Source organism: Nilaparvata lugens, chromosome 9, assembly GCF_014356525.2.
Source record: "Nilaparvata lugens isolate BPH chromosome 9, ASM1435652v1, whole genome shotgun sequence".
NCBI classification, from domain to species: domain Eukaryota; kingdom Metazoa; phylum Arthropoda; class Insecta; order Hemiptera; family Delphacidae; genus Nilaparvata; species Nilaparvata lugens.
Window position 1 is genome coordinate 4,493,172 of NC_052512.1, and position 27,500 is coordinate 4,520,671.

The window sequence follows — 27,500 nt, forward strand, 5'->3', positions numbered from 1 at the left end:
ATTTATAACACGACATTATAACGTGGACCTCACTATGGAAAATGTATGATTTACATCATGTAAGTTCTAAGATACTGTAAGCAAAAGTACTATACAGTATCCAGCTCACTTATAGTTAATACAGCAAAATTTAAATGAACGGATTAAAGCTTTAAATCTTGATCTATCAGCATAGTTGACGGGGGAGCATTAATGTTATCCCTATGACCATAGAGAAACAATAGCATAAGTAGATATCCCATGGTATAGGGCGTTTATGTCGCAACTTTTACTGTTATCCCAAACCGATAGTTCACGTAGTTCTTTCCTGTGAAGCTTTATGACGCTGGCAGTCTCTCATACTGTGCCGTTCATACACTCTTACCCGGTCAAAACAGTAAAAATCGACAGTAATCGGCTTCAGATAACAGTACAAGTTGCGACATAAACGCCCTATACCATGGGATATCTACTTACGCTATTGTTTCTCTATGCTATAAGGTACCTGACAGTTAAAAGTGAATGAATCTACCTTCGTTTCCTATGCTTTGTACTCTTCTTCCCCTTTTTACTGTACCCTGCACTAACAGTCGACCCCAAAAACTTAGTTTCCGGTTTCTTATTTTGCAAATTAGCCCTGGGTTGAGTAACATTCTTAACCTGAGGCACACCCTGTTTCCTTTGGACCACTAGATGCTGTTGAACCAAGTCGGCTAGTTTCCCTTGTTGGGCAAGCATCGATAAAAACGTGCAGATAAATTCGTCATAGTTATGAGTACGTCTACAATCATCCACTTTGTATTTCTTGCGTTTCTCGTTTTCGTCACGTAGGTTCCCCTCACAGACACTAATCTCAACTTCCAGGTTCCTCAAGAGTGCTAGGAGATCTTTGGGGGCGAAGGTGTGTTGATGGGTTTCTACTGGGGGGTTTAATCGGTCACCAGCAGGTGAGGATAATTTGGAAGGGGAGTGTTTAAACTTGCCATCACTTAATGCTAGGGGGCTTATCACCCTCAGGTTCCCCAGTTTGGACCCCGGGGCCCTTTCCCAATTCTTAGGGAGTGCACCAGCTTCTAAACACACCTTCCTGAACCCCTTCCTGGTGGGGTCCATCTTGTCATCCCCAACTCCTAGATAACCTGAAGATCCTGCCATAGCCACCCTGATCACCACGAATTTCTTCAAGTCTTTGGTGGAGGAGTTGGGAGAGTTCTGTCCCCCCGAGTTCCACCCCCAGCCTTGGGTTGGGGAGTTGAAAGCACTCCCAACCTCTGAGGATGTGTCAGTGCTTGATGTGCTAGGGGTGGGGGAGGTTTGGATGGTGAGAGGGGTGGAGTAATCAGGTTTGGTCTTCTCCAAGATTTCACTCTTCACCACCTCGTTGTTTTCAGATGTTACAATCAGGGAAATTTTCGACAGAATTGATAAATCAGATCCACCCTCAGTAATCCCTCTAGATTCTATCTCAACCTTACTTTCTCTCTCCTCAGAAACCACCTCCTTCCTATCTGCATCATCATCAGCTGTTTTCCCCCCAAGGGTTTCTCCCACATCCTCTTCAACTCTCCCCTCAACCTCTGAATTCTCTTCCAAGGTAACCAACCCTGACCCCTCATCTTCAACCTTCATTTCCACACCATCCCCCCCTCCCACAGTATCTGTGACCGATTTTTTGGGGATCTTGTTAGGAACATCCCCATCCCCCACCTCAACACTCCCCAACCCATTAAGGACAGCCTCTTTCCGTTTAGATCCCGGGGAGACTTTTGAAGGTTCCATACTTTCCCCACTAGAAAGTTCAGTTTTCAGTTCAGATTTGTCGCCCGGGGAAACTGACGCCAAATCCGGGTGGTTGAGTTTCACGAGTTGTTGCAGTGCCTCCATGACGATCTGTCTGTTAGTTTCCAACATGTTTAGTTTATGGGTGATGCCTGGACGTTTGTCGGGTACAACAGCCATCAGGTTGAACCGGATGTCGTTGTATTTCTCACCGGTGGTGATACCTGGACGATCTGCGATGACTTTGCGGAACTTCTCGGTCCAGTCTTCCTCGTCGCCCCAGGGTCCATGGTCCATGGGGTAGGGTTTCAGACCATCCAGCTCGAACAGGCGCCCGTTGATGGGAACGTAACTGACGAAGTGGTAGGCTTCTCCGGTGTATCTGCACACAACAAACAAAGACACATGATTAATTTTCGAACAGAAGGAAAGAGAAATTGATGATACAAAGTGGATGAACATGACAATATAATTGAAGACACAGAAATCACATCAATAGGCTTCATTGGTGTATCTAATCTAACTATAGGCTTCATCGGTGAAAACATCTGAAGTAAGAAATAAGTATTTAATATACTGGCATTAATTTTGTAAGAGAGTAGAAAAGAAACTGGTAATAGACTGTATCTTATTATTACATATTAGGAATATAAATTCAATTTAATTTTCATCATTTCTTATATTGCGTGTTGAGTCTATGAGTGGGCTCAATGAATTAAGCGAGTATAATACATTTTCTTAGTAGTTGTGAAGGTGATATTGTGATTCTTATCTATGACAAAGACTAAATACATAACAATATGTTTATGTAGTTAATGTTACGACTAGTTTATTCAGTCAATGTTTATTTAGTATTATGTTGTAGTCGAGTGGATTAAACGCTGGCTTTAAAATTCAGAGACCCGGATTCGAATCCCGGTATGAGCAAGATATTTTTCTCGGTGCATCCTGTTTTGGATCGACACGTTAAGTCGTCGGCCCCGGCTGTCTTGATTTAACAATCAAGTTAGGTCATGTCAGGGCCCTGAAATTGATCAGGTGCGACCTGAAAACTAAGAAGCCAGATCTGAGCCAGCCAGGTCACTCGATATTATTGTCAATATTAGGACAAGTTCTATATATTATCCCTTGATATATTCTAATATATATCATTATTTACTTGATATCACCTAATCAGTTCATGATTGAATGAATAGTGCACTTAGTAGACTGTCAAATTTGATGAAATATGAAGGATTCAGCTATTATATTTCTTACATAGGGTAAGGCACCAGTAAATTGGGAACATCTATTATTCAATCTTCATTCGTAGGACTATTAGCCAGCCAGATGAGCTGGGTCATCACGTCAATATATATACAATTTCACACAAACGTTTTTGAAAACACTATCACGTCAAAAAAATAAAACATAAAGGCATAGATGGCTAAACACGGTGATGGCCGCTAAATGTCAAAATTGACTCATGAAAAAATTGATATACTTTTTAATAAATTGACAAGAAAAATATTCTAACATGAAATCATTTTTCTTGAATCCCCAACATCATAAGCTCTCATTTGATCTTTTAATTGATGAAGTTTGTAGTTCAATGTGAGGGATTAAGGGTCCTTGATCAACCTACTAAAAACGATCTCGGTTTGGATTGTTGTGTTGATAATTGAATTAAGTAGAGAATACGAATAGTAAAATAATAGTTACCTTCCAGTACTGATTCCAGACGTTTTATCAAGCTTTCTCTTAGCCTGAGGCATAGCATGAGAGTTATGAGCTTTAGCTAACTCAGGCGTATTTCCAATGGCCCAACCTTTATTCTCAGGGTTCATACCAGAAGAATGCACCTTCAAACGACTCAAAGTCTCTCCCAAATGTATGTTAGGACAATTCAAAAGCACCGACAATAGCGAATGTGTAGCACAACTATTTGGAACCATTTGTTGAGCGAAAAATATGTTGTTGACAATTTCCTCATCTTTCACAAAAATGTCACTTTGGTCTACTATTTTCCTACGTGATCTTCGCTCTTCGATCCACCGAAACAGGAAGATAAATCCGTAAACAGGACTGTCCAAGGATTTTTGCAGATCGTAGATCTCTTCCACTTGGACACCTTTCACTCCAAAGTCTTCCAATAACAAAGTAAACAGTCCTGAATCACTTTCTAGCGTTAACCAACCGTCGGTTAACTGATTAATGTCTACTGGCATGTTAAAAAATAATTTTTACACCAAATTTAACTCACAAAACTGTACAAAAGATACAGCTTAACATAAATTCACAGTTCGACACTTCTACATCTCCACTAAGTTTACCAAGATAAATCGTTATTTTATGACTTGGAAACTGTCTAAAAATGTTGTAAGCACATTTTTTAATTCACAATAGATCAATTATCGCAAGATATTTTATGAAATTTACAGTTTTCAACTACGTTTTGTAGACAGATTGCACAATGAACAACAAAAGCAAAACAAAGCTGTTTGTTGAAGTCGAAACAATCGATATCCAAGTATCGGATATCGATATATTCAAATTCGACTATCGAGGCTATTAAAGCGGGGGTTTTGAAATGAACAGCACAAGTTGAGGATAGCAGAAGAACACATAAAATAAAGCACCGATATAATAAGTCTAAGAATAAGAATATAAGAAATAAGAAATATAAGAATAAGTCTATTTCTTTGACACTGCTTATCTTCAAACCCAAGTCCTTGGCAATCACTTCAAGTATTCAAGTGAATAAGTACGGTATGCATCTTTAATTCTTGAATTGATTGTGTGATTTCATAATAATATCTCATTCGAACTCCGCAAGTGAATGAAGGAAGTTCAAATATGAGTAAGCTCCTTTGAAAATCTGTGAAAGCAAAACATGAACTCATTTTTAATAGGCAAAGACTATACTAATCATAGACTATGGTTGAATGTTTATATCTTTATACTCTATAGCATAATAGGTACGGTAGTCCTAGAAAGATGAAAAAGCAAAACAATCAAGCAAGTGAATATTAAGATATTAAGATGCAAGATGAACTATAAATTTGAAGGTCAAAGATAGAAAAAAATGCATAAATATACAAACTCACCGAGCTAAGACTTGTCTGATCCATTTTGAAGATACCGAAAAATTTTATAGTTGGTTCCACATTAACTTGCATCATCAAGATTTGAAAGTCTTTTTGGAATAAAACCTCTTTATTGTGCCATTCAAAATCGTAGAGAGCACTGACCATTTCATTGTTCTGCAAAGGACAATTCCAATTGAGGATATCAAAAGAAGAAAAATGGAATAATGATCAAAACGAAAAGGACAATATATTTCAATTGAGGATATCGAATGAAGAAAAAATATGAAATAATGATCAAAACGAAAAGGACTGTAAAGAACAATATATTTCAATAATAATTAAGGATATCGAATGAAGAAAGATGAAATGATGATCAAAATGAGAAGGAGTGCAAAGGACAATTTCAATTGAGGATATCGAATGAAGGAAGATGAAATAATGATCAAAATGAGAAGGACTGCAAAGGACAATATATTTCAATTGAGGATATCGAATGAAGAAAAGATGAAATAATGATCAAAATAAGAAAGAGTGCAAAGGACAATATATATTTCAATTGAGGATAAATCGAGTGAAGAAAGATGAAATAATGATCAAAACGAAAAGGAGTGTAAAGGACAATTTCAATTGAGGACATTCAATGAAGAAAAATAAAACAATGATCAAAACTAAAAGGGCTGCAGAGAAAAATTTCAATATTGAGGATATCTGATAAAGAAAAATGAAATAATCGAAACGTGATAGGCCTACTTAATATAAAAGAAGACGATTTTAAGCTGTCTGTTGTACTATTCTAAAATAATCTACCATTCTCAAAAAATATGCATTGAAATGATCACAAACAGATCATGAAAAATCATATATGTGATGGTAGTTAATTTTGAAGTAGGATGATTAGAATGATATAACTCACCTTGTCCAGTAAATTTTGAGCACAGTTACAGAAGAAAGCAAGTACAATCATAACACAAGCTAACACAATTCCATGCTTTAGTTTGATAAGCACCATCTCCTCATTCTGAAATTTGAAAAGATAATGAATATTTATATGTGAAAATAAAAAAATCCGGACGACTACTTTCTTGAGTGGATATTTTGAAAAATATCATGTGAGGATTGAGTTTTCCAAATAACAATTAGATCAATTATTTTACAAAAATTTAATAGAAATAACCACCGTCAATCAAAACTGATAAATTGATTATCACTTGTTTTTTGTTTTTCTGTAGTAGTCTACTATTTTCATTGAAGACTAGCAGAGGTTCCTAAGTGTCTTAGAAGGGTCTAATTGAGAACTTGACGTACTGAAATCTTAAATAATTTATTTAAAATAGGCATTTTTTGTGTAGTTGAGAAGTTGATATTGTGGTAATTATTCATATTGAATGAAAAAGACAAAGAAATTGTCAAAAAACCACTGATTTATTGATAATTAGAAAGACCGGTTTCGGTTATTACACCATTGTCAATCTCTGATAAACTTATCAGAGTTTATGAGTTTATCAGAGATTGACAATGGTGTAATAACCGAAACCGGTCTTTCTAATTATCAATAAATCAGTGTTTTTTTGACATTTTCTTAGTCTTTTTCATTCAATAAAATAGGCATCCTAAAATATCATCATATAACCATACTCAGTAAATTAACAATCTATTATGCAAATTTTTAGTTAATCAGTTCAGTAGTTTAGACGTGATAATGCGTCATTCGTGAATTTCCTATCCCGACATGTATAAGACAATTCATTCCGATATTATATTATAGATTAAATATACCCATTCTAGAGACATTAAATTTGAGGCCTTAAAGTAAGCAATATTATATAGTCAAGAAATTCGAATACAACTCTACAAGACTATTACCTCAATAATATATGCTCCAATGCAGAGTTGGATACAAAATCCTTGACAAAAATAGATAACTTGATTCCTGGAAATGTTCTGACCAATCGCAATTTTCCTGGAAGAAGTGAAACATGATTCAATGAATTGGAAACTATTTCGGTCAATTATAAAACTGATTTTCATAAAATCTTAATGAAAATTTCAAAACCAATCTCAATAGAAGATAATGAATGCATAAGAAATAAAGATGAGGACAAAATAATGAGTCTATTAATAATGTTTTACTTCTTGTAGCTTTCCTGAAAAAGAGGCTATATACTTCTCAACAATCCAGTAGTTTTTTGCCTATTGAATTTAAAGCACAACTACTGATTATATCCCTGCAGTGACAAGAGTGATCTAGCCTATGATAGATTAAATAAGTAATATATTATTATTGAACGAAAATTGTCACCTGGTCATATGGGACGCAGTCCGAAAGTAACAATTAATTAAAGCACTAGTTATTCTGTTCTCCTTTTTGTTATCATTTCTCATTCCCTCTTTACACATTTAGTGGAAGTGTCACACCTAGCTCACAAAATCCCAATTAAATGATGTATAAAATTCCATCTAGCTCTTTACCCTGTTGTCAATATTTGCTGTAGCAGAGGTCTTTGGGGTGAATTACAGCATTTAATTGGGATTTTCGATTAATAATAACTATTAACAGCGACAAACAAATAGGTTATATCACGTTTATCGCTGTAATATATCCTTTATCTACTTATCTGCTTATCCTTTCTCTATGCTATTTATATTAATTAGCATATTTGAACCAATGCAACTTCCAATTTATTTTCATCTGTCGATTGAAAAAGTGTTTCACATCTCTGAATTTAAATAAATGAATGGATTTAATGAACAAACTTAAAATCCCTACTAGTAAATGGTAATAAATGAAAAATAGTCTACCATTGTAGACTACAAATTATAGCAGAGTCAACATCACAATTGAATGATAAAACATTTAATGTGAAACAAAATTTGTCTCCTATATACATATTGGAACATTTCTACTCTTATATGCTCTAGAACTAATATTAAAATATGATACAGCAATTAAGTGAAGATGATATTCACTGTCAGAAATAGCTTGTTTCCTTTGATATAAAATGATGAATTCCTACATTTATATAGGTAGACTACTCATAACGTTATTGAATTGCGGAAATAATTTCTCTAAAAATGTACCTATATAAAAATCATGGAATATTGCAGTACTTTGTCATTGTTAGCTTCTTACACGTGTATGTTTGTATGCTTTTATACCGTAGAAAGTTTATTCGTAGCTACGGTAATGATAGAAATGATAATCTTTTTGTATATTTCAACAAATAGACAAGAAATATTGTTATCATATTATTGTTAGAAATAATAAATTACTTATTTTGAATCATCTAAATTTGAAAAACTACTTTTTGAATATATTTAAGGACTGAAAATTTTGAGAAGTTAAGAACTACAAGCCTTCACCTATTTCGGACTATGATTGTGTAACCCTATCTAAATTTGGGAGAGGAATAGCACAAGGTTATCTTTTTTTTCCTATTATTTTGATGATCTACTTATTGCATGAATGAATAAAGAAAGAATTGGTATTTACTTCATAATTACATGATGATGAGACGCCAGTTTTTTAATAAAATTCTTCAGCTCTCCACAATTTTCCCTCGCTTTTCTCCTCTCTTCAAACCTCTCAACAAATATACAGAATATCTTCATCTCGAATAAAATGTCCTCAAAAATCACAAACGAAACACAATAATCAGCAAAAGCAACTAACGCGTAGTAAGAATAGATAACACATTCTAGCAGAAAAACTATAGCGTAGATGGGAAAAGTAGAAACACTTTCTCTAAAGCAGATTTCTATAGGTAAGGGTAAATCTAGAACATCGGTTTTTTCGAAAAAGTAGAAATAGCAAGCTAAAAGGAGTTGGAAGACGACGTTGTTGAGAACTACAATCAAAATAGCTTTCCTACAATTTTTCACTAAAAACGTTTCTTTTTCATTTCTCTCCTCATCATACTTTCGATAAAGCTCATCCACGTTTTGCACTATTTCAATCATTTTCAAATATTTCAAAACGTTTTCACTGCGAAATATCAAAGCCCCAGTCATGAATACAGCTATTGTGTTAACGTTGAAATCTTCAAGAGCAAGGATTCGTAGCTCGAAGTCTGACCAGTTCTTAATCAGGGTTAAAATGAGGTTGATCTCGATTAAAATCACGGTCAAGTGGAGGAGTCTACCCCTAGCTGATGTACCTTCGTAGGGATTGTGACCTACAAACGTTAGTGTGTTTAGTATGAGTTGGATACTTTCTCTCATTGTTTTTTGAGGTGGCATTTTTGGTCATCTAAAATGTGAAAAACGAAGTAAAATTGAATTTAAAGCTCCCCAATTGAAAAGGAAAATTAACTAATATAACTTATAGTTGTATAGTCTTGATAAGGAACTAATCGGTTATGCAGGAGATAAACTCTAGGGTTTGTCCAAAAAAACTAATAACAAAGCGCAGAGGCTCTAATCAAAGGATATAGTGTTAGTAAGAACTTATACAGAATAACTCATCTAATTCAACGATATTCTACATGAAATAACTCTCCCTGTAACTTTTTATCTCAAAACCCTCATATTCGTTTCACTTCTACTGTAGATATAAACACAATGACTCTCTCATTGATGTACCCTTCTTATTAACTACTGGAGCTACATTAAAAATACTGATTATACTTCAGTATTGATGACAAGAAAACTATCTGAGTATAATAATTACTATCCTTACAAATTACAGTAACATTCACAGCAGAAAATACAAAAGTTTGATCACTATTATTAAAATACCATTTATAGTATTGGTAACTCACTGTTTAGATCATCATTGTCTAGTTGTAGAAAATAATCACAAATTACCACCCTTCAATCCCAAAAATACAATAGCTGTAATCACGGTTATTATTATGGTTGAACCTTGGATTATTCTCAACTTGCGAAAATAGATGAGATAATAACTAATATTATTAGGTACTGAGAAATGTTATTCCTGAGAATGAAATTATGAGACGTTGGCACAAAAGTAGAGAATAATTGGAGATCAATTATTGGGGTGGAGTAATTGTTTTCTAGGGGTGGTTATCTAGTTGTAACCTTCATAATCGTATCCTTTTTTACTCAATCCTGAGATGTAAAATTATATCAAGTTCTAGTGTTTTTTTGAGGTGGAAGACGTTGTAAGGGATATTTTTACTAGAGATTTTTTTGGAGATAGCCGGCATGTAGTTCACTGTTCATTCTGCAGCGATTTTATATGGTGGGTTTATATTATTGAAAATAATATATGTTGTAGTTCATACACCAATTACTTGTAGAGCTGGGTTTACACCAAACTTATTAACAAAATGTTAATAACTTAATCCTTATAGATTCTATGAACGGAACTTGACCAACACATTATAATTCATGTTCATCATGTGTTTGATAAGAGATGTTCAATCTTATAGAATCTATGAGGATTAAGTTATTAACATTTTGTTATCAGCTTTGGTGTAAATGCAGCTTAAATATTTGAAAAATCTGGTGTGGCGCACTCACACAATTTTCCTTGCCGTTATGGAAATTTATCTCCTGACGCTAGTGTTGTCGAGCATCTCAAGTCTACTATATAATTATTATTCAAAGATTCAAGCCAGCTGGTGACAGGACAATAAGGCTGTAGACACACGAAGTTTGCTATCTCTCCGTAGTGAATGATTCAATAGAATCAACAGTTGCCAACAGTTTGCAATTGAAATAATAACATTTTCTCGAATTTCGAGCTTATTTTCAATTTTAGGTGAAAATGTTACTGAACATTAATTGTAGAGATTTCATGCTCAAACTACTCCACTTGATTTTTTTGTTTCAATTGTATCTGAAGCCTGATAATTGGGAATCTATCTGCATTGATGGGGCGGAGCTCCTGAAATTTTTACAGATATGGGACTTGTAGCAGTTGATAGAGCTTATCGATGACTATTTTAGAAGTGAATTTGATCAAAATCGTTGGAGCCGTTTCCGAGAAAATCACGAAAAACCCTGTTTTTGACAACATTTTCGCCATTTTAGCCGCCATCTTGAATTGCATTTGATCGAAATTGCTCGTGTCGGATCCTTATAGTGAAAGGACCTAAAGTTCCAAATTTCAAGACATTCCGTTAATTGGGAGAAGAGATATCGTGTACACAGACGCACATACACTCATACACACACACACACACACACACACACACACACACACACACACACACACACACACACACACACCACACACCACACACACACACACACACACACCACACACACACAACACACACACACACACCACCACACACACACACACACACACACACACACCACACACACACACCACACACACACACACACACACACACACACCACACACACACACACACACACACACACACACACACACACACACACACACACACACACACCACACACACACACACACACACACACAACACACACACACACACACACACACCACACACACACACACACACACACACACACACACACACACACACACCACACACACACACACACACACACACACACACACACACACACACACACACCACACACACACACACACACACACACACACACACACACACACACACACACACACAAACAGACCAATACCCAAAAACCAGTTTTTTGGACTAGGTAAGGAAAGTATTGCTTTCCGAAAAAAATTAAGGTACCCCAATTTCCAAATTTCTATACGTTTCAAGGTCCCCTGAGTCCAAAAAACTGGTATTTGGGTATTGGTCTGTGTGTGTGTGTGTGTGTGTGTGTGTGTGTGTGTGTGGTGTGTGTGTGTGTTGTGTGTGTGTGGTGTGTGTGTGTGTGTGTGTGTGTGTGTGTGTGTGTGTGTGTGTGTGTTGTGTGTGTGTGTGTGTGTGTGTGTGTGTGTGTGTGTGTGTGTGTGTGTGTGTATGAGTGTATGTGCGTCTGTGTACACGATATCTCTTCTCCCAATTAACGGAATGTCTTGAAATTTGGAACTTAAGGACCTTTCACTATAAGGATCCGACACGAACAATTTCGATCAAATGCAATTCAAAATGGCGGCTAAAAAGACGAAAATTTTGTCAAAAACAGGGTTTTTCGTGATTTTCTCGGAAACGGATCCAACGATTTTGATCAAATTCATACCTAAAATAGTCATCGATAAGTTCTATCAACTGCCACAAGTCCCATATCTGTAAAAATTTCAGGAGCTCCGCCCCATCAATGCAGATAGATTCCCAATTATCAGGCTTCAGATACAATTGAAACAAAAATAATCAAGTGGAGTAGATTGAGCATGAAAATCTCTACAATTAATGTTCAGTAACATTTTCACCTAAAATTGAAAATAAGCTTTAAATTCGAGAAAATGTGATTATTCAATTGCAAATTATTGTTGATTCTATTAAATCATTCACTATGAAGAGATAGCAGACCTCATATGTGTCTCCAGCGTTATTGCCCTGTCACCAGCTGGTTCAAATCTTTGAATAGTAGACTTGAGATGCGCGTGTACACTAGCGTCAGGTGATAAATTTTCATAACGGCAAGGAAAGTTGTGTGATTGCGCCACACCAGATTCTTAAATATTTACAAGTAACACAGTGCCTGAACTACAACATAGTTGTAATGTAGTATAAATAAAAATATAATTTTTAGTACCCTTACAAATTTTTTGCCACAACATGTTTCGGACATTAATACAATTTTTAAGTTGTTATTTATAGTGTTTTGTAATGGAAAGCAACATCAAGAATTTTTCTGTTGTAAGAGAATTTTGATCTTATTTTAAAGCTTTGTTCTGCTGGGCGGAAAAACAATACCATTGGTTCTTATGAGAGTGTTCACACATTAAAAAGTTGGAATGTGTGAAAACGTTCATAAGAAACAATTGTATTATTTTTGAATACAATACCATAGGTTAATCTAGAATTAAAACTTTAATAATTGAATGAATTATTAATAAATAATGTAACTTTTATAATTAAATTTATAAAAAATAATTTAATTAATAAATGTATTATCCAATTACTCCAATTTTTATCTCTTTTCTGTATAGGGCTACTTGTAATATAAATATGAAGAAAATAAAAATCTCAGTACCTTTTTTTTGAAATATTTTATCACAACATAATGACCGGAACATGTTGTGATAAAATATTTCAAAAAAAGGGTACTGAGATTTTTATTTTCTTTATATTTATTCTACTCTCCAATTTTTTATTACCAGCTGCAGACCATCTTCAATATTCTGTTCAACGGTGAGATCCCAAGGAAATATTTTTGTAAAAAATGACAGAAAGAGAAAAAGCAACAGCAGAAGAAAGTAGCAAGAAAAAAGGTAGAATTAATTCCAAAACCTATTCCATTCAAGAAGATCTGAACGAAAGGAAACAGGTATGAAATTGAAAGTCAACTCACTGACGCAACAGTCAACATCTCTGCCTAATTTTCTCAACACATAATCGTGGAGTGCGTCCAAGCTCGTCTGATTTCGCCAAAAAGTAATATTACTCACAAGACGAAAGTAGTCATCGCAGTTTTCGTTGAAAAAAGTCGCACCGGAAAAGGCGTTTCAAAAACTGGCGCCAAATCCTTTGAATGGAAAGTGAATGAAGCACTTGTGACGACTGAATGATAGGTAAGCCGATTACTACAAAGCTGATGCCATTCCGCAATGACTGATAGCAGGGGAAAAGAGATAGAGATAGAGTGAGAGATTTAATTCATTGATTGATTGATTTTTTGAAGAAAGAGAGACAGTGAGAGAGTGAGCGATGGCGGACAAGAGAGACAGCGTGAAAGAAATATAGTGATGGGAGAAAAGAGAGAGAGTGGTGTTGGACAAGAGTAAGAGGGAGAGAGAGACAGAGAGAGAGACATAATAGAGAGAGAGTGAGAGTGAGTGTGAGAAAAAATGGAGAGAGAGGAAGAGAGAAATAAGAGTTAAAAAGAGAAGGGAAGAAGAAATGAATTTTGTAATACGATTTCGTTTCTGAATGCATTGCATGACAATTGTCCAAATAGTATATATAACTAGCAGGTAACCCGTGCTTCGTAAGGATCTTTCTTAAAGCTTGACGTAATCAAATCAAGAAGAATTCGAAATAGACCTATAAGAATCCTCGGTTGATTAGGAATTAATATGCTGCATTTCAAGTAAATCAGTATGACCACCTTCCAATTGAGAAAAGGAGTTGGATTTGAAATGGCGGAAAAAATTTGTGTGTGACGGAAAACCTGTTTTTCTAATTATCTTCTAATTTCCCTTTTAAGAGAAATCTTCTGCTGCTTCCATACAAACTGGAAGCATGACAAATGATTGAAAACTTGACAAACTGAAAACTTGATGTAATCAAATCTTGAAGAATTTTAAATTGTTTATAACCACCCTCGGTTAAGCAAGAATCTATATGCAAAATTTCAAGTCAATCAGTCCAGTAGTTCTGAAGTGATAATGCGTCAAACATAATTTCCCTATACTTTACACCTGTATAGGCTACGTTTATAATCCAGTTCTTTCCTTTATTATAGTTTAGAAGATGATACATGGATGGATGATCATTGTTATTTTACTAAAAGATAGGATAAGTTGAATAGTTTCCCTTTCAGAGGGAGTTTTGACAACCCACAAAACTCATTTTTCATTTGAAGATATAACGGAAAGGTGCATATATGACCTTTTTTTTTGCTCAGCTTGCCAAAATATCCCTCATTCCAATATTAAAATTTTCGACTGACTGTACAGTAAGTCAGTCATTCTATCAGGGCTCGAATAATTTTGAAATTCTAATTGAATAAAAATGGAAGAATAATTTCTTCATGTAAATAGCAACACCTTCATTCAAAGACATATTAACTGCATGCGTTTTCATATTGCTGATACAGCATTGACGAAGCTGTGGATGTTTATTTAGCACTTTGTCTCAAAAAATCAATAATCCATGCCACGTGTAGGCCACATTAATTTTGAAAAATCTAGAAGGAAAATAAAAATTTGGGCTCCCAGGTGCACGAGATTGATATTTTTAGAATCTATGTGCAAAATTTGGAGATCTAAATCATTCCCGTTTTTCCGGTATGCAATCCACAAGTTGACATGTTTTGATGCGAACAAACGAACACACGAACAAACACAACCCTACTCTCTCTTATTATATAGAAACCGTTTATGACTAGTATGAATATTGAAAATATGAAAATATGAATATTGTATTATACTGTTTATGACAAGTAGATATGGATACGAAAATTTTGATATGAGTATTGATGAACCAACTAATAAAAATTAATGAATAATTTATTGATTTAAAATTTCTAGAAAAAAATCCTAAATGAACATAGAGCTTTCTGCCCTATCTTACCGTGACGTGTCGTCCCGGAATGTGTGTGTGAGCGCTGTTATCAGGTCTGGCTGCAACTGTCTACAACGTTGATGTAAAGATACATTTCCAAGATGTTCGATGTTTTTGAATGGGTAGTATTACAGTTAACTACCAACGTTGATGGAAAGATACATTTTCGAGATGTTCGATGTTCTTGAACGGGTAGTATTATTATAGTCCACTAGACAGCTGATTTATGATGAATAATAATTATTCTATAGTCTGATTTTTACTGTAATATTTGGCGTATGAAGGAGGCTCCTTTTTCCTTTTATATTATTATCCTTGAAATGCAACATTTCCAAAAACTCGTGTATACGTCGACGCGAAATTTAAAAAGGAACATACCTGTCAAATTTTCTTGAAAATCTATTACCGCGTTTCGACGTAAATGCGCAACATATAAAAATTTAAAAATTAAGAGAAACCGTCGACTTTAATCTTAGACCTCACTTCGTTTGGTCAATTATAATATATGTGATCATTCAACTTGAAGAAACTAATAACATAACCTTAAACTATACCTCCTCTCGCTCTCCTTCCGCGATCTAATTTGCTAATCGCATTTTCCTCAAAAAATCTGTAAATCTTCCATGATTGTCCAATCCTGAATCATCCATTGAGTAATTTGACAGCAATCGATTCACTAATGAAATAATTATGAGGATGTTGGGCGCTCCACCAACCAGCGACTCTCAAATCGATCCACTTTGGAATTGAATCATCAAAGCTGAAATTAGGACTCGCTTTATTATTATCGGCTTAAAATTGACAAATCACTCTCCCGCCTCGAATTGTGATCAGGAAAAACTCTAATCATCATCTAATCTGAAAACAGGATTTGAAGGGATTTTCCTCACAGATCGTCGTCTCCATTCATTCGTGTTTCGATCTACTAATCAACCTTATTATCAATATCGGGGGACCGAGCTTTGCTCTGGAATGTAAAAGCATAGAAAATTTGTAACCAAAGATTGAATTTTCAGTTTATAGGGGTATTCACAATGTTGGAGTTGGCTGGCTGAATCGAGCTATTCGCTATCTCCAGCTATTTGCTAAGTCTGTGTTAACTCAATGCTATAGTGGTACGTTAGAAAAAATCTGGTGTGGTACACTCACACAACTTTCCTTGCTCATTGAACTTGCCTCATTCCTTGCCTCATTATCAAACGAGAATAATTTAGGGGAATAGCATAATGACGATTGACGGCAACATATTTGCAACTACGATCAGACTACTGTAAATGTGTATAAACAATTGTTTTCAGAGTACTTTTTCCTTTATTTAAATTGTGAAATTCGATGATTTTTTTGAAATTCGTCAAAACAGCTGTTCTACAGATGAAATATCTTGACTATGACTGTGTTCTTTTTATAAACTGCTCTACCCACCGTACCCACGGTATATGGAAGAAGAAAAAGTAAAAACCGTGTACCTACCTATCTCATGCACAAGAAGGAGGTTACAAAGTCCATTTCTCAAGGATTGGGTGGTCCCCCATTAGTACCCCAGGAAGAAGACTCATGTCAGTTGATAGAGCTAATAAATAACTATACAGGGTATGGATTTGAAAAAAATCGTTAGAGCCGTTTTTGAGAAAATCTTAAAAAACATGTTTTTTTAGTAACTGTCATTTTTCTCAAGAATATTACGGAGCTCCTGCAATTTTCTCAGAAATGAGACTCATGTCAGTTGATAGGGCTTATAAATAGCTATCCATGGTATAAATTTGAAGAAAATCGTTAAAGCCGTTTCCGAGAAAACCGTGAAAAACATGGTTGTTTAGTAATTATCCGCAATTTTTCTCAAGAATATTACGGAGCTCCTGGAATTTTCCCAGAAATGAGACTCATACCAGTTGATAGGGCTTATGAATAGCTATCCATGGTACAAATTTGAAGGAAATCGTTGGAGCCGTTTTCGAGAAAACCGTAAAAAACATGGTTTTTTAGTAATTATCCGCCATTTTTCTCAAGAATATTACGGAGCTCCTGGAATTTTCCCTGAAATGAGACTTATGCCAGTTGATAGGGCTTATAAATAGCTATCCATGGTATAAATTCGAAAATTGAAGAAAATCGTTAGAGCCATTTTCGAGAAAAACGTGAAAACATGGTTCTTTAGTAATTATCCGCCATTTTTTCCGCCATCTTGAATTGAATTCTATTGGATTTCTTATTGTCGGGTCCTCATGGTATAAGGACCTTAAGTTTAAAATTTCAAGTCAATCGGTTAATTAGGAATGGAGTTATCGTGTTCACAGACATACACACACACACACACATACACACACACATACACACACACACACATACACACACACACACACACACACATACACACACACACACACACACACACACACACACACACACACACACACACACACACACACATACACACACACAGACCAATACACAAAAATCACGTTTTTGGACTCAGGGGACCTTGAAACGTATAGAAAACTTGAAATTGGGGTACCTTAATTTTTTTTGGAAAGCAATACTTTCCTTACCTATGGTAGTAGGGCAAGGAAAGTAAAAAATTACGCTGTGGCTACAGTTACGGTAACCGTAGCTCGTATCGAGTTCCGGTAAACATTTGAGCATGCGCGGCTACCGCTATTTACATGTGCATTGTGGTGCTTGTGGTTTTTGGTCACATGGTTATGATTTCTAAGTAACTAACTAACTTCATTATTAACTAACTTATCTCTAACTAACTTCATTGAAACGATAGGTTATCATAACCATGTCACCAAAAACCATCAACACCACAATGCACATGTAAATAGCGGTAGCCGCGCCTGCGCAAATGTTTACCGGAACGCGAATGGAGTTACGGTTACCGTAACTGTAGCCACAGCGAAAAAATTAACAGACGAGATAGCAGATGGCGCAGGTTCAAGTCCGCTAACTCTAGCTACAGTATCTCTGTTAAAACGGCAGCTATATGTTTATAATCTTACTTTCGAGTTATAATAAACTTCGAGTTACACAAATTATCCGCTTGGATCGCTACTGCAGTTAGCAAATAGAAGCTGATTTTAGATGGGGCGTTCACAATCCAGAGTTATCAAATAGCACTTTAGCTGGCTAAAACAACATTGTGAATACCCCTAATATTTATTCATTTATTTTATCAGTCGTACAATTATTTTTACAGTTATATGAGGAGGCACAACAGGCTTATGGCCAAAACTGTCCCTTTTCAAATTTATACTACAGTCCAAATCAAAATCTAGGTTAAGCTACTATCACTCATCAAAATAACAATTTATTCACACTTCAAAAAACAAACACATCATCAATTACAAATAGATATACTATGAATTCTATTTAGAATGATATACTATGTTTGCTACAATATATGTTAATAAACTATGTACTATTCTACACTAACAGCATCTAGTTACTATTTTGGACTTTCTGAAGTAAACATGTTTTCTAGAAAAAAAGGGAAATAAACGAAAATAAGTTTCTCTTGCTGAATTTTTCTTCTCATGAAATCAGCTGGATAATCCCACACATGCACTTGTTCACTCTCTTCCATTACGGTATCGATAGACAACGAAATTTCCAGTTGTTTTTCCAAGGACGTATTTATCCTTTTAATGTCCTTCAGCGAGTTATCCCAGGGTTGAGTCCTAGTGCAATCGAATCTTCATATCTTAGACCTATTTTGTTCCAAATTTCGTGAGGATCGTTAGAGCCGTTTTCGAGATCGGTCACATACAGATGTATATATATACATAGAAACATCTAAACATATAAACAGAAATTGCTCGTTTAATAGTATAGAATTATTGGGGAATCGTCTATTCGTCTCAATAGTAAAGTTGTGTTTCTTTTCTGGCTCAAAATTTTGCAAAATTCTCCAAAAATATCCAATATGTAGAGAATTGAGATGAATATTTTTGTTATTTATTGGTTTTTCAAAATCAAGATTTGAAATTTTTAGTTTAGTCATTAGTTTTCGACTAATCAGTCAAAACGGAAATTCGTTTTCAAAGTGAAATGTGAAACCATAACCTCATTTTCTTCGAAACTTTTATTCATCAGAATTTGGGAGGAAGACAGTTGGGCTGTTGCCTGTTGTCTTCTCCCAATCTTATTATATCGTAAATAATGATTTGTGATTATCATTCCATCAAACGAAGTTTCAAACTCAGATCACTGTGTTATTTCTATGAGTTTTTTGAGAAACAAAGTTTTAAATGGCCGCTATTTTGTTTTATGAATTTGAGAAATTATTATAATTTTTTCTTTCCTTGCCCTATTACCATAGGAAAGTATTGCTTTGGTAAGGAAAGTATTACTATTGGTGAGGAAAGTATTGCTTTCCGAAAAAATTAAGGTACCTCAATTTCTAAATTTCTATACGTTTCAAGGTCCCCTGAGTTCAAAAAAGTGGTTTTTGGGTATTGGTTTGTGTGTGTGTGTGTGAGTATGTGTGTGTGTGTGTGTGTGTGTGTGTGTGTGTGTGTGTCTATATGAGTGTATGTACGTCTGTGCACACGATATCTCATCTCCCAATTAACGGAATGACTTTAAATTTGGAACTTAAGGTCCTTACACTACAAAGATCCGACACGAACAATTTCGATGAAATGCGATTCAAGATGGCGGCTAAAATGGAGAAAATGTTGTCAAAAGCAGGGTTTTTCGCGATTCTCTCAAAAACGGCTACAACGATTTTGATTAAATTTATACCTAAAATAGTCATTGATAAGCTCTATCAACTGCCACAGTCCCATATCTGTAAAAATTTCAAGAGCTCTGCCCCATCAATGCAAAGTTTGATTTTAGATTCCTAATTATCGATCTTCAGATACAATTCAAAGAAACAAATTTGAGTGGAATAGATTGAGCATGAAAATCCCTACAATTGATGTTCTAACATTTTCACCTAAAGTTAAAAATAAGCTTGAAATTCGAGAAAATATGTGATTATCCAATAGCAAACTGTAGATTATATCAAATGATTCACTATGAAGAAATAGCATGTCTCCAGCGTTATTGTCCTGTCACCAGCTGGCTCAGATCTTTGTTTATAAGTAGACTTGTGATGCGCGTGAACACTAGCGTCAGGTGATCAATAGGTGATCTCATAACGGCAAGGAAAGTTGTACGAGTGCGCCACACCAGATTTTTTGATCTAGCTTTGTCTAGTTGTTATAAATAATGATCGTGCAAAGTTTCAATTTCGTATGTTCAACTATTATTTGGAAAAAAATGATAAGTGAAAAAAGCAAAATGGCCGCTGTGTGAGTAACTGAAGACTTCCGGACAATTTAAATATGATATTCAGATATGTTTTTCACCCAGGAACAATGCCATAGAATATTGGTAGGGAGTTTCTGAACACCCTGTATAAAAAATGAGCAAATGCTTATGCTTCTGTCTAATGCTCATGAGCAAAACCTCATGCTCCATGCTCATGCTCATGAGCTTATGCTCTGTTCTTATTCATATGGCATTTTGTCCCTCTATACTTCAGTTTCATCCTCTCACTCTATCCTTCAAGCAATACTATTTCTCTCTCACCTCTCATTCTCCAACAACTTCAATATTGTTGACCTGGAGCATCACTATGGAAGCGCGTGAATAGTATCTTAAGTCACAAGGACGGGAAGGGCCGTTTTGCAGGCAAGAATGTTGTTTCTAGTCGAGGCGTTAGCAGAGACTACAATTTCATTCGAGCACTGTAAAAAGCATTCACGTCCAAGTAGCTTACACTTTTTTTTGTCATAATAATCTAGGAAAGAATAATTGAGTAACAGAAAACATTACCTGCTTTTGCTGACATTACTACATGCATTCTATAAACATAATCCAGTTTACAAGTATCGAATCAGGAGTTTCTTGATTGTAGTTGACAAAACATCCACCTGGAGCGCTAAAAGGCGGCAGTTTTGCTCAAAGTCTATAAATTCAGGTCATGACACAATCCTGTGATGCATTGCAAAATCGCCATTCTAAATATGGGGTTCTGGTTCACCAATTTTCAAATTTATCAGCTGTTATCATTATAGATTGATTAACATGATTGTGCTATTTTGTTATTGTTCATGGAATATTGCTTGGCTTTGAATTGTAAAATGAATTCTTCCCACAGAATAATTGACCGAGCGAAGTGAGGTCTAAGATTCAAGTCGATGGTTTGGAATTTCTCTTAATGTTTGAATGTTTGAATGTTCAAATGTTTTTATTTATTTATTTATTTATTTATTCATTTGTGGACAGAATCACAAATCATATAAATATGATTAGGAAGGAACAACAGGCTTGGCCCAATTCTATTCCAACATCTTTATGTTGCGCATTTACGGGGAAACGCGAATAGATTTTCATGAAATTTGACAGGTAGTTCTTTTTTTAATTGCGCGTCGACGTATATACAAGGTTTTTGGAAATTTAGCATATCAAGGATAATATAGAAGGAAGAAAGGAGCCTCCTTCATACGGCAATATTAGAGTAAGAATCAGACTATAGAATTATTCATCATAGATCAGCTGACAAGTGATTACACAGATGTGTGGAGAAGCCAGTCCATTGCTGTATTTCCGTAAGATCAAAAGTTTTAATCAGGTACTTGTGGATGAGAATACTAAGTGAGGTCTACTGTTCACAGAGCTACTAGTGATATTTGCATTCCAACTGGGAACTGAATTGTTGATTTTCAGATGGGGAACTACAAACTGTTTTTGAGGTTAACCTTTTGTCCCAATGCCTTATGAATCATAACATGTTACAAGAATAAAAACAATTTTGAATGATGAAAAAATGAATTATTGAACCATTTATTATTGAAATTTCATTATTAAAGAATCGAAAACCTGTGTTAAAGTATTATCTGAACCAGAATATTGTATTTAAAAAGCATAATGCATGATTTTGTTATGAGCAGATTGGAATATTCCAAATGTAACGCCATAACGACCCCACATAATGACCGCTCCATAAGGAACACGAGTGTCATGACCTGTATATTTATAGACCTTGGGTTTGCTGTTCCAAATTGGGAACTAGAAAACATGCTCGACTGTAAAGAAAACTTATGATTTTATTACAGTATAGTATGCTGTAATGGGAATCATATGTTTATTTGTTCTACAATCAGCTGTTTACCGGATTGCTTTCATGGATGTAAAACAACTGAAATTGGATGACTGTGACAAAAACATTTTTACAATGTAATATCATACACAATGTATTCTACTCAGTAACCATCCTCCATCCTCAATCACTCCAGTATCATTCTACCTCTCTTTCTCTCGAACATGCGCCTATTTGCTTCTCATTCCTATCATTTCTTCTCTCCTCTAATGCACTTCACATCCATTTTTCACGTCGTGAATGCATCGATTATTCAGAGTCCCCTGAGACATACGTTTCCGAAGAAAAGGGAATTGAGAACAGTCCAGTATCTTCACTCCTTTCTCGTTTTATCACTATCATTTCTTCTCTCAATCTCTCTACCTTTCGCTCTCTTTCTCTTTTTTTAACTCTCACTCTCTCTCAATCTCTCTCTCACTCTCTCTCTCTCTTCCACTGCATACTGCTGTATATTATCGAAAGTTGATTACCCTCATCTACTTTCAGCCTACTCAATTTTATTAATCAATGATTTGATCTTATTTGCCTGTATTATTTTACTTTATCAGTTTTCAGTTTTTTCCTCTCAAATCTTCATAATAATTGAAACTTTTACAATATTTTCATTTATAAATAAATCCTAAATTGAATTAATGTAATTAACGTTTTGGTAGAGAGTTAGTGGGAAGGACACTTCGAATATTCTTTCCGAAGAATGGACATTGATATGTCCAAAGCTCCGCCAATTTATGTAGATGCATAACAATATTATCTATTCTATCTATAGTTATTATAATTTGTTTTTTTTTCATATCATTATACAGCTCAATAATTATTTTCTTAGTTTATATTTTTTAAATTCATCCGAAATTTTGCTGTATTGTAAGCTTTTGTATATAAGTGTATAAGCCAGTATTAATTTATTGTAATCTACATAAATTAAGTACTCAATCAATCTATTGAAATTTGATTTTAAATTTGTTTCCGATGGTAGAAGGGTAGATGCTTCCCATACTAGAACTGGTGCAAATACTCTCAGGATACCAAATCATCGAACCACTATCTATTCCAAATCATTCCTTGTTAGTGCTTGTCGTAAATGGAATAAACTTCCCAACTCTATTAGATGCATTGAGAGCCGAGCGGGCTTTATCCTGTCTTTGAAAATGTATCTTATAGAGAAAATGACTGAGTCTGTCCAACCCTAGAGCACTGCATGACAAATATTTCAATCTCCCTTCCTTTTCATTTTTTCATTCCATTCATTCATCCATTATCCACATCCCATCTCCATTCTAAATAATACATATTCATCTTCCCATCTCAAGATTTTCTGTTCTTTAGTATTGTATATTGTCAATATTACTCAATCAAGTTCTAAAATTTTTATTCAAATACCACCCTATAATGTTTGTTCCATTTATCTGATTTTAATTATTAATGCAATATTGTATTCACAAATACTCATTCTACTCTCATTCATTCATCCACTCATCCCATAATTCTAAGATTTGAATCAACTTGTTTTTAAATTACTAAGTAGAGTTTTTTTATTTGAACATTACTTCGAGTTATAATTCCGAACAGCTCTAATCTATCACAACCCGGTCGTATGTTAATGGGGAGGATATTTTATATCCTTCTTGGAGAATCGACAATTATTTGTTGAAACACCGCCTATTTATGAATTCACATCACATTAATATATTATCGTTATTCCAATTCCATCCAATCTCTATTCTCATTGATTAATTATTTATACTTTGTAAAATTCGTTGAATAACTACCATTATCGTCATTTAATGTGATCTAGTGTATGAGCCAGTAAATATTGTAACATACATGAATAAAGAAATCTAATCTAATCCAATCTCTCTCTCTCTCCCACTCTCTCTCTCTCTCCCTCTCTCTCTCTCCCACTTATTCTACACCTCTCATGTCTCCTCACAGTGCCAGACTAAATATCAAATACTAGCTGGCCCGGCGAACTTCGTACCGCCAAAATGCATCTCATGACAAACCTTAGCACACCTTAGGAGGTGCGATGCGGAATTTTGCATCCATGTGCTTCTTGCTTATATTGGTTTGAATGGAAGAACTTACACACACACTGAATTGGAGATGGCGTGGAACGGTGTGATAAGGCAATCTCCATAAGATCAACACTTTGTATCATCAAGCCGCGCCTCCTCAGGTGTGCTTAGTCTTAGCTTGACCTGATGCACTATATTTTTATGGAAATTATCCAACAATCAGTATTTTATATCTCAATATGGACTTCCTATGTGCTTAGTTAGTTGTACAGCAAATTGTATTTTTATAAATAGTTGAATGCAGCTTGCTGGGAAATGGAATGGCATATCTCCTTGCTGTTGATTTTCCCGTGCATATTCTAAATTGACAGCATTTCGAGTTCTACGACCCAAGTTTGGACGTCGTTCGTACCGCGGCATTAGACCTATTATTAGTATTGAAATTTTGTGAATCAGTAGAAAGAAAAGCAGATCTACTGATGGCTGTTGGATGACGCAATGATTATAACAGCTGATTTTGATTTCTGTGTGTGGCCAGCTCACAAATCTTCTCTCATAAGGATTACATGTAAACTTTGGAGGACCGTAGGAAAGAGTACTGAAGTCTGATCATGGATTTGATAGGCCATGAACCTGCTCCTAAACATAACAAACACAGCTGAACAAAAATCATCAAATTCGGTGCACACATAAAAAAGTTATTGAATGTCAAAATTTGAGGCTCGATTCTTATTCATATAGATAAAATTTCTCAGGAATCAACCGAGGATGGTTATAGGCTTATTTTAAATTCTTCAAGATTCCATTACCTCAGTTTGTCAATTTTCAAAACAGATACTTGCGGAGCACGTGTTCCAAGCTAGTTCATAATAATTGCTTCTTCCCATTTCAATCACGAATAAAGACCAGGCAGATTATTGCTCTCTCACCGTATTATTTCTTATCAGATCCACGCATGCGATTCCGTCGAAATATATGGGGAATAATTTGAACAATATATAGCGTGCAGAGGGAAGATACCGTGGGGGATTACTGTCGACGGCGATGAAAGTAGTCTAATATTATCGAATATCTGGGTTTGGATGGAGGATGCGGTCTGCGGAAAGCAAGCAGAAAGGTGCACACGGGTTTTAAAAGGGTTTTGGAGAGGTTTTCCGAGGTTTTCTGCGTTCAAAGAGACTGATCCTAACCCCTTCATGTTTGGTGATGCATAACAAGGGTATTGGAAAGGGCTGAGGTCAGAAATTCTCGTTCTCACATCCAGTCCGCGGTTCTCAGACAAATTCACATCTCTGTTCTGCTTCCTCACTCCAGATTAGTTTCTTTCCTCATTCTTTCGACCCCCGCACATTTCATTCGTTATTCTCCTTCCTGAATTTTTTATTATCTCTGTATATTTTCTCACTTCTTGTGTAGTTGAGAAGTTGATATTGTGGTGATTATCTATAGATAAAAGCGAAATGGTACTCACTGACTGACTGACTCACTCACTCGCAGAACTAAAAATCTACCAGACGTTTAAATTCGATGGGTATGTTCAGTTGGCCCTGAAATTGAGTACAGAAGCTAAGCTAGGGTGTAATAATGTTGTTTCAGATGAAATTTGAAATAACGCCAAAGATACCCCCAAAATCTTTGTTATTCCAGCGTTTTGCGCTTTATCGAGTACAAATGAACAGAAAATGTTAAAATTCACTACAGAAGCTCAGCTGGGTTGTAATAATGTTGTGTCAGAAGGAATTTGGAATAACGCCAAAGATAAGCCCAAAATTGACGGTTTTTTCTTGCGTTTTCTCAGTTCTTTCATCAAGTGATAGACAGAAGAAAAGCCCCTTGTGGGTTGGGGGAGCTTTGAGACGAACATCGTACTCAAGAATGTGTTGAAAACCAGAAATCACCCACAGTATCCCTGCTTGTCATAGGAGGCGACTAAAAGGGAACCCAAGACAACTCCAGAAGTTGCCTTGCCTTCAAACCCACGGGATCTGCCCCATCAGGGCAGTTTCGGAGGGACAAAAAGAAAAACCCAATACACCAGAGATGGGTGAAACCTCAGGAAAAATGTGGTCGAGAGGCTGAGTCAAGGGTGGCGCCCTAGAGGCATTTTGGCCACCCCTTCCTCAGCGGAAGGACCTTCAAAGAAGGCCAGGAGTGGAACTCACGTCGCGAGGACTAATCAGTCTGAAGAGACTGTCAAGCATATCACACTGGATTGTGACAAGCAACCAGGTGATGAATGGGATGTTAGCATAGGGAGAAACTCCTGGTTCTTGTAAAGGACACAGGTATTGGTTTGCCTAACTAACATACTACTTGGGAACACAATAAGCTTCGGTTGACTTGTGGGTTCCTTTAAACCTTCGGATCCTTAAATCCGTCCCTTCAAACAATAAACAATAAACTTGGAATATTGTATATTGATTCTTAATTTATCAAGAATGGTTAAAGACCTATTCTCAATTCTTCAAAATATCAGTTGACCTGTCTTCAGTTTGTCAAGTTTCTGAATAGACCCTCCCGGAGCACGGGTTATCTGCTAGTCAATTATATTTCATCCGTTGAGGGAATATTATATTCTTGATTCAATGATAGATTTTAATGAAATTTTGTTAGCAAAACGTTCTGGCAACTTTCCGGAGGTAGAAAAGAATAGAAATATCTGTTTATCTCTTTCCTGTATAGGGCTACTTGTAATATAAATATAAAGAAAATAAAAATCTCAGTAACCTTTTTTTAAAATATTTTATCACAACATGTTTCGGTCATTTATGCCATTTTCAAGTGATCACTTTCTTCACTTGGAAATGGTATAAATGTCCGAAACATGTTGTGATAAAATATTTTAAAAAAAGGGTACTGAGATTCTTATTTTCTTTATATTTAGCAATATCTGCCTTGTCGAATGATGGACAAGGATAGCAAACTCAATGTTAACCCTTCCGGTCACGTTCCTTTATATGTCTACAAAAGAGAATTCAATGCACTTTCCAATAAAACATATTTTTTGGAAGTTTTTGATATAAGTTACAAGTTACAAGATAGCATTCCTGGTACCAGAGATAGGGGTCGTCCAATTTGAAGGACACCATGACTCAAGGATAACACAATAAAGTCCGTATTTTTGAGATAGTAGTTTCGTTATTCCCTTATTATGCTCACGCAACTAAAATAGTTATTTATGTATTAAGAGCGT

At 35.4% G+C, this 27,500-nt stretch overlaps 3 protein-coding genes across 4 annotated transcripts in view; all 3 read right to left on the minus strand.

Moving 5' to 3' along the window:
• The window catches only part of LOC111055043 (furin-like protease 2), a 718,014-nt gene that overhangs the window by 541,819 nt on the left and 148,695 nt on the right, over positions 1–27,500 (minus strand). The window lies entirely within an intron of this gene.
• LOC111058754 (ubiquitin carboxyl-terminal hydrolase calypso) lies at positions 7–4,234 on the minus strand. Its single transcript, XM_039435423.1, has 2 exons — positions 3,460–4,234; positions 7–2,140 (listed from the first exon to the last, which is right to left on the minus strand). The coding sequence occupies exons 1-2, from the start codon at positions 3,963–3,965 to the stop codon at positions 508–510; spliced, it is 2,139 nt and encodes a 712-aa protein (XP_039291357.1). The 5' UTR covers positions 3,966–4,234; the 3' UTR covers positions 7–507.
• On the minus strand, positions 4,556–8,384 carry LOC120353111. Its single transcript, XM_039435761.1, has 5 exons — positions 8,317–8,384; positions 6,690–6,786; positions 5,740–5,844; positions 4,845–5,000; positions 4,556–4,615 (listed from the first exon to the last, which is right to left on the minus strand). Exons 1-5 carry the CDS (start codon positions 8,319–8,321, stop codon positions 4,556–4,558), a joined length of 423 nt encoding a protein of 140 aa, XP_039291695.1. The 5' UTR covers positions 8,322–8,384.

Bases quoted from the DNA above. Each gene is read 5' to 3' on its own strand.
- LOC111058754 (XM_039435423.1), bottom strand. From the start codon at position 3,965: ATGCCAGTAGACATTAATCAGTTAACCGACGGTTGGTTAACGCTAGAA. The intron at 2,141-3,459 runs GTAACTATTATT...TGTTGTGTGCAG, and splicing joins TCTGGAATCAGTACTGGAAG to ATACACCGGAGAAGCCTACC.
- LOC120353111 (XM_039435761.1), bottom strand. The intron at 5,001-5,739 runs GTGAGTTATATC...TGTCCTTTGCAG, and splicing joins CTCAAAATTTACTGGACAAG to AACAATGAAATGGTCAGTGC. The intron at 4,616-4,844 runs GTGAGTTTGTAT...TTGCTTTCACAG, and splicing joins ATCAGACAAGTCTTAGCTCG to ATTTTCAAAGGAGCTTACTC.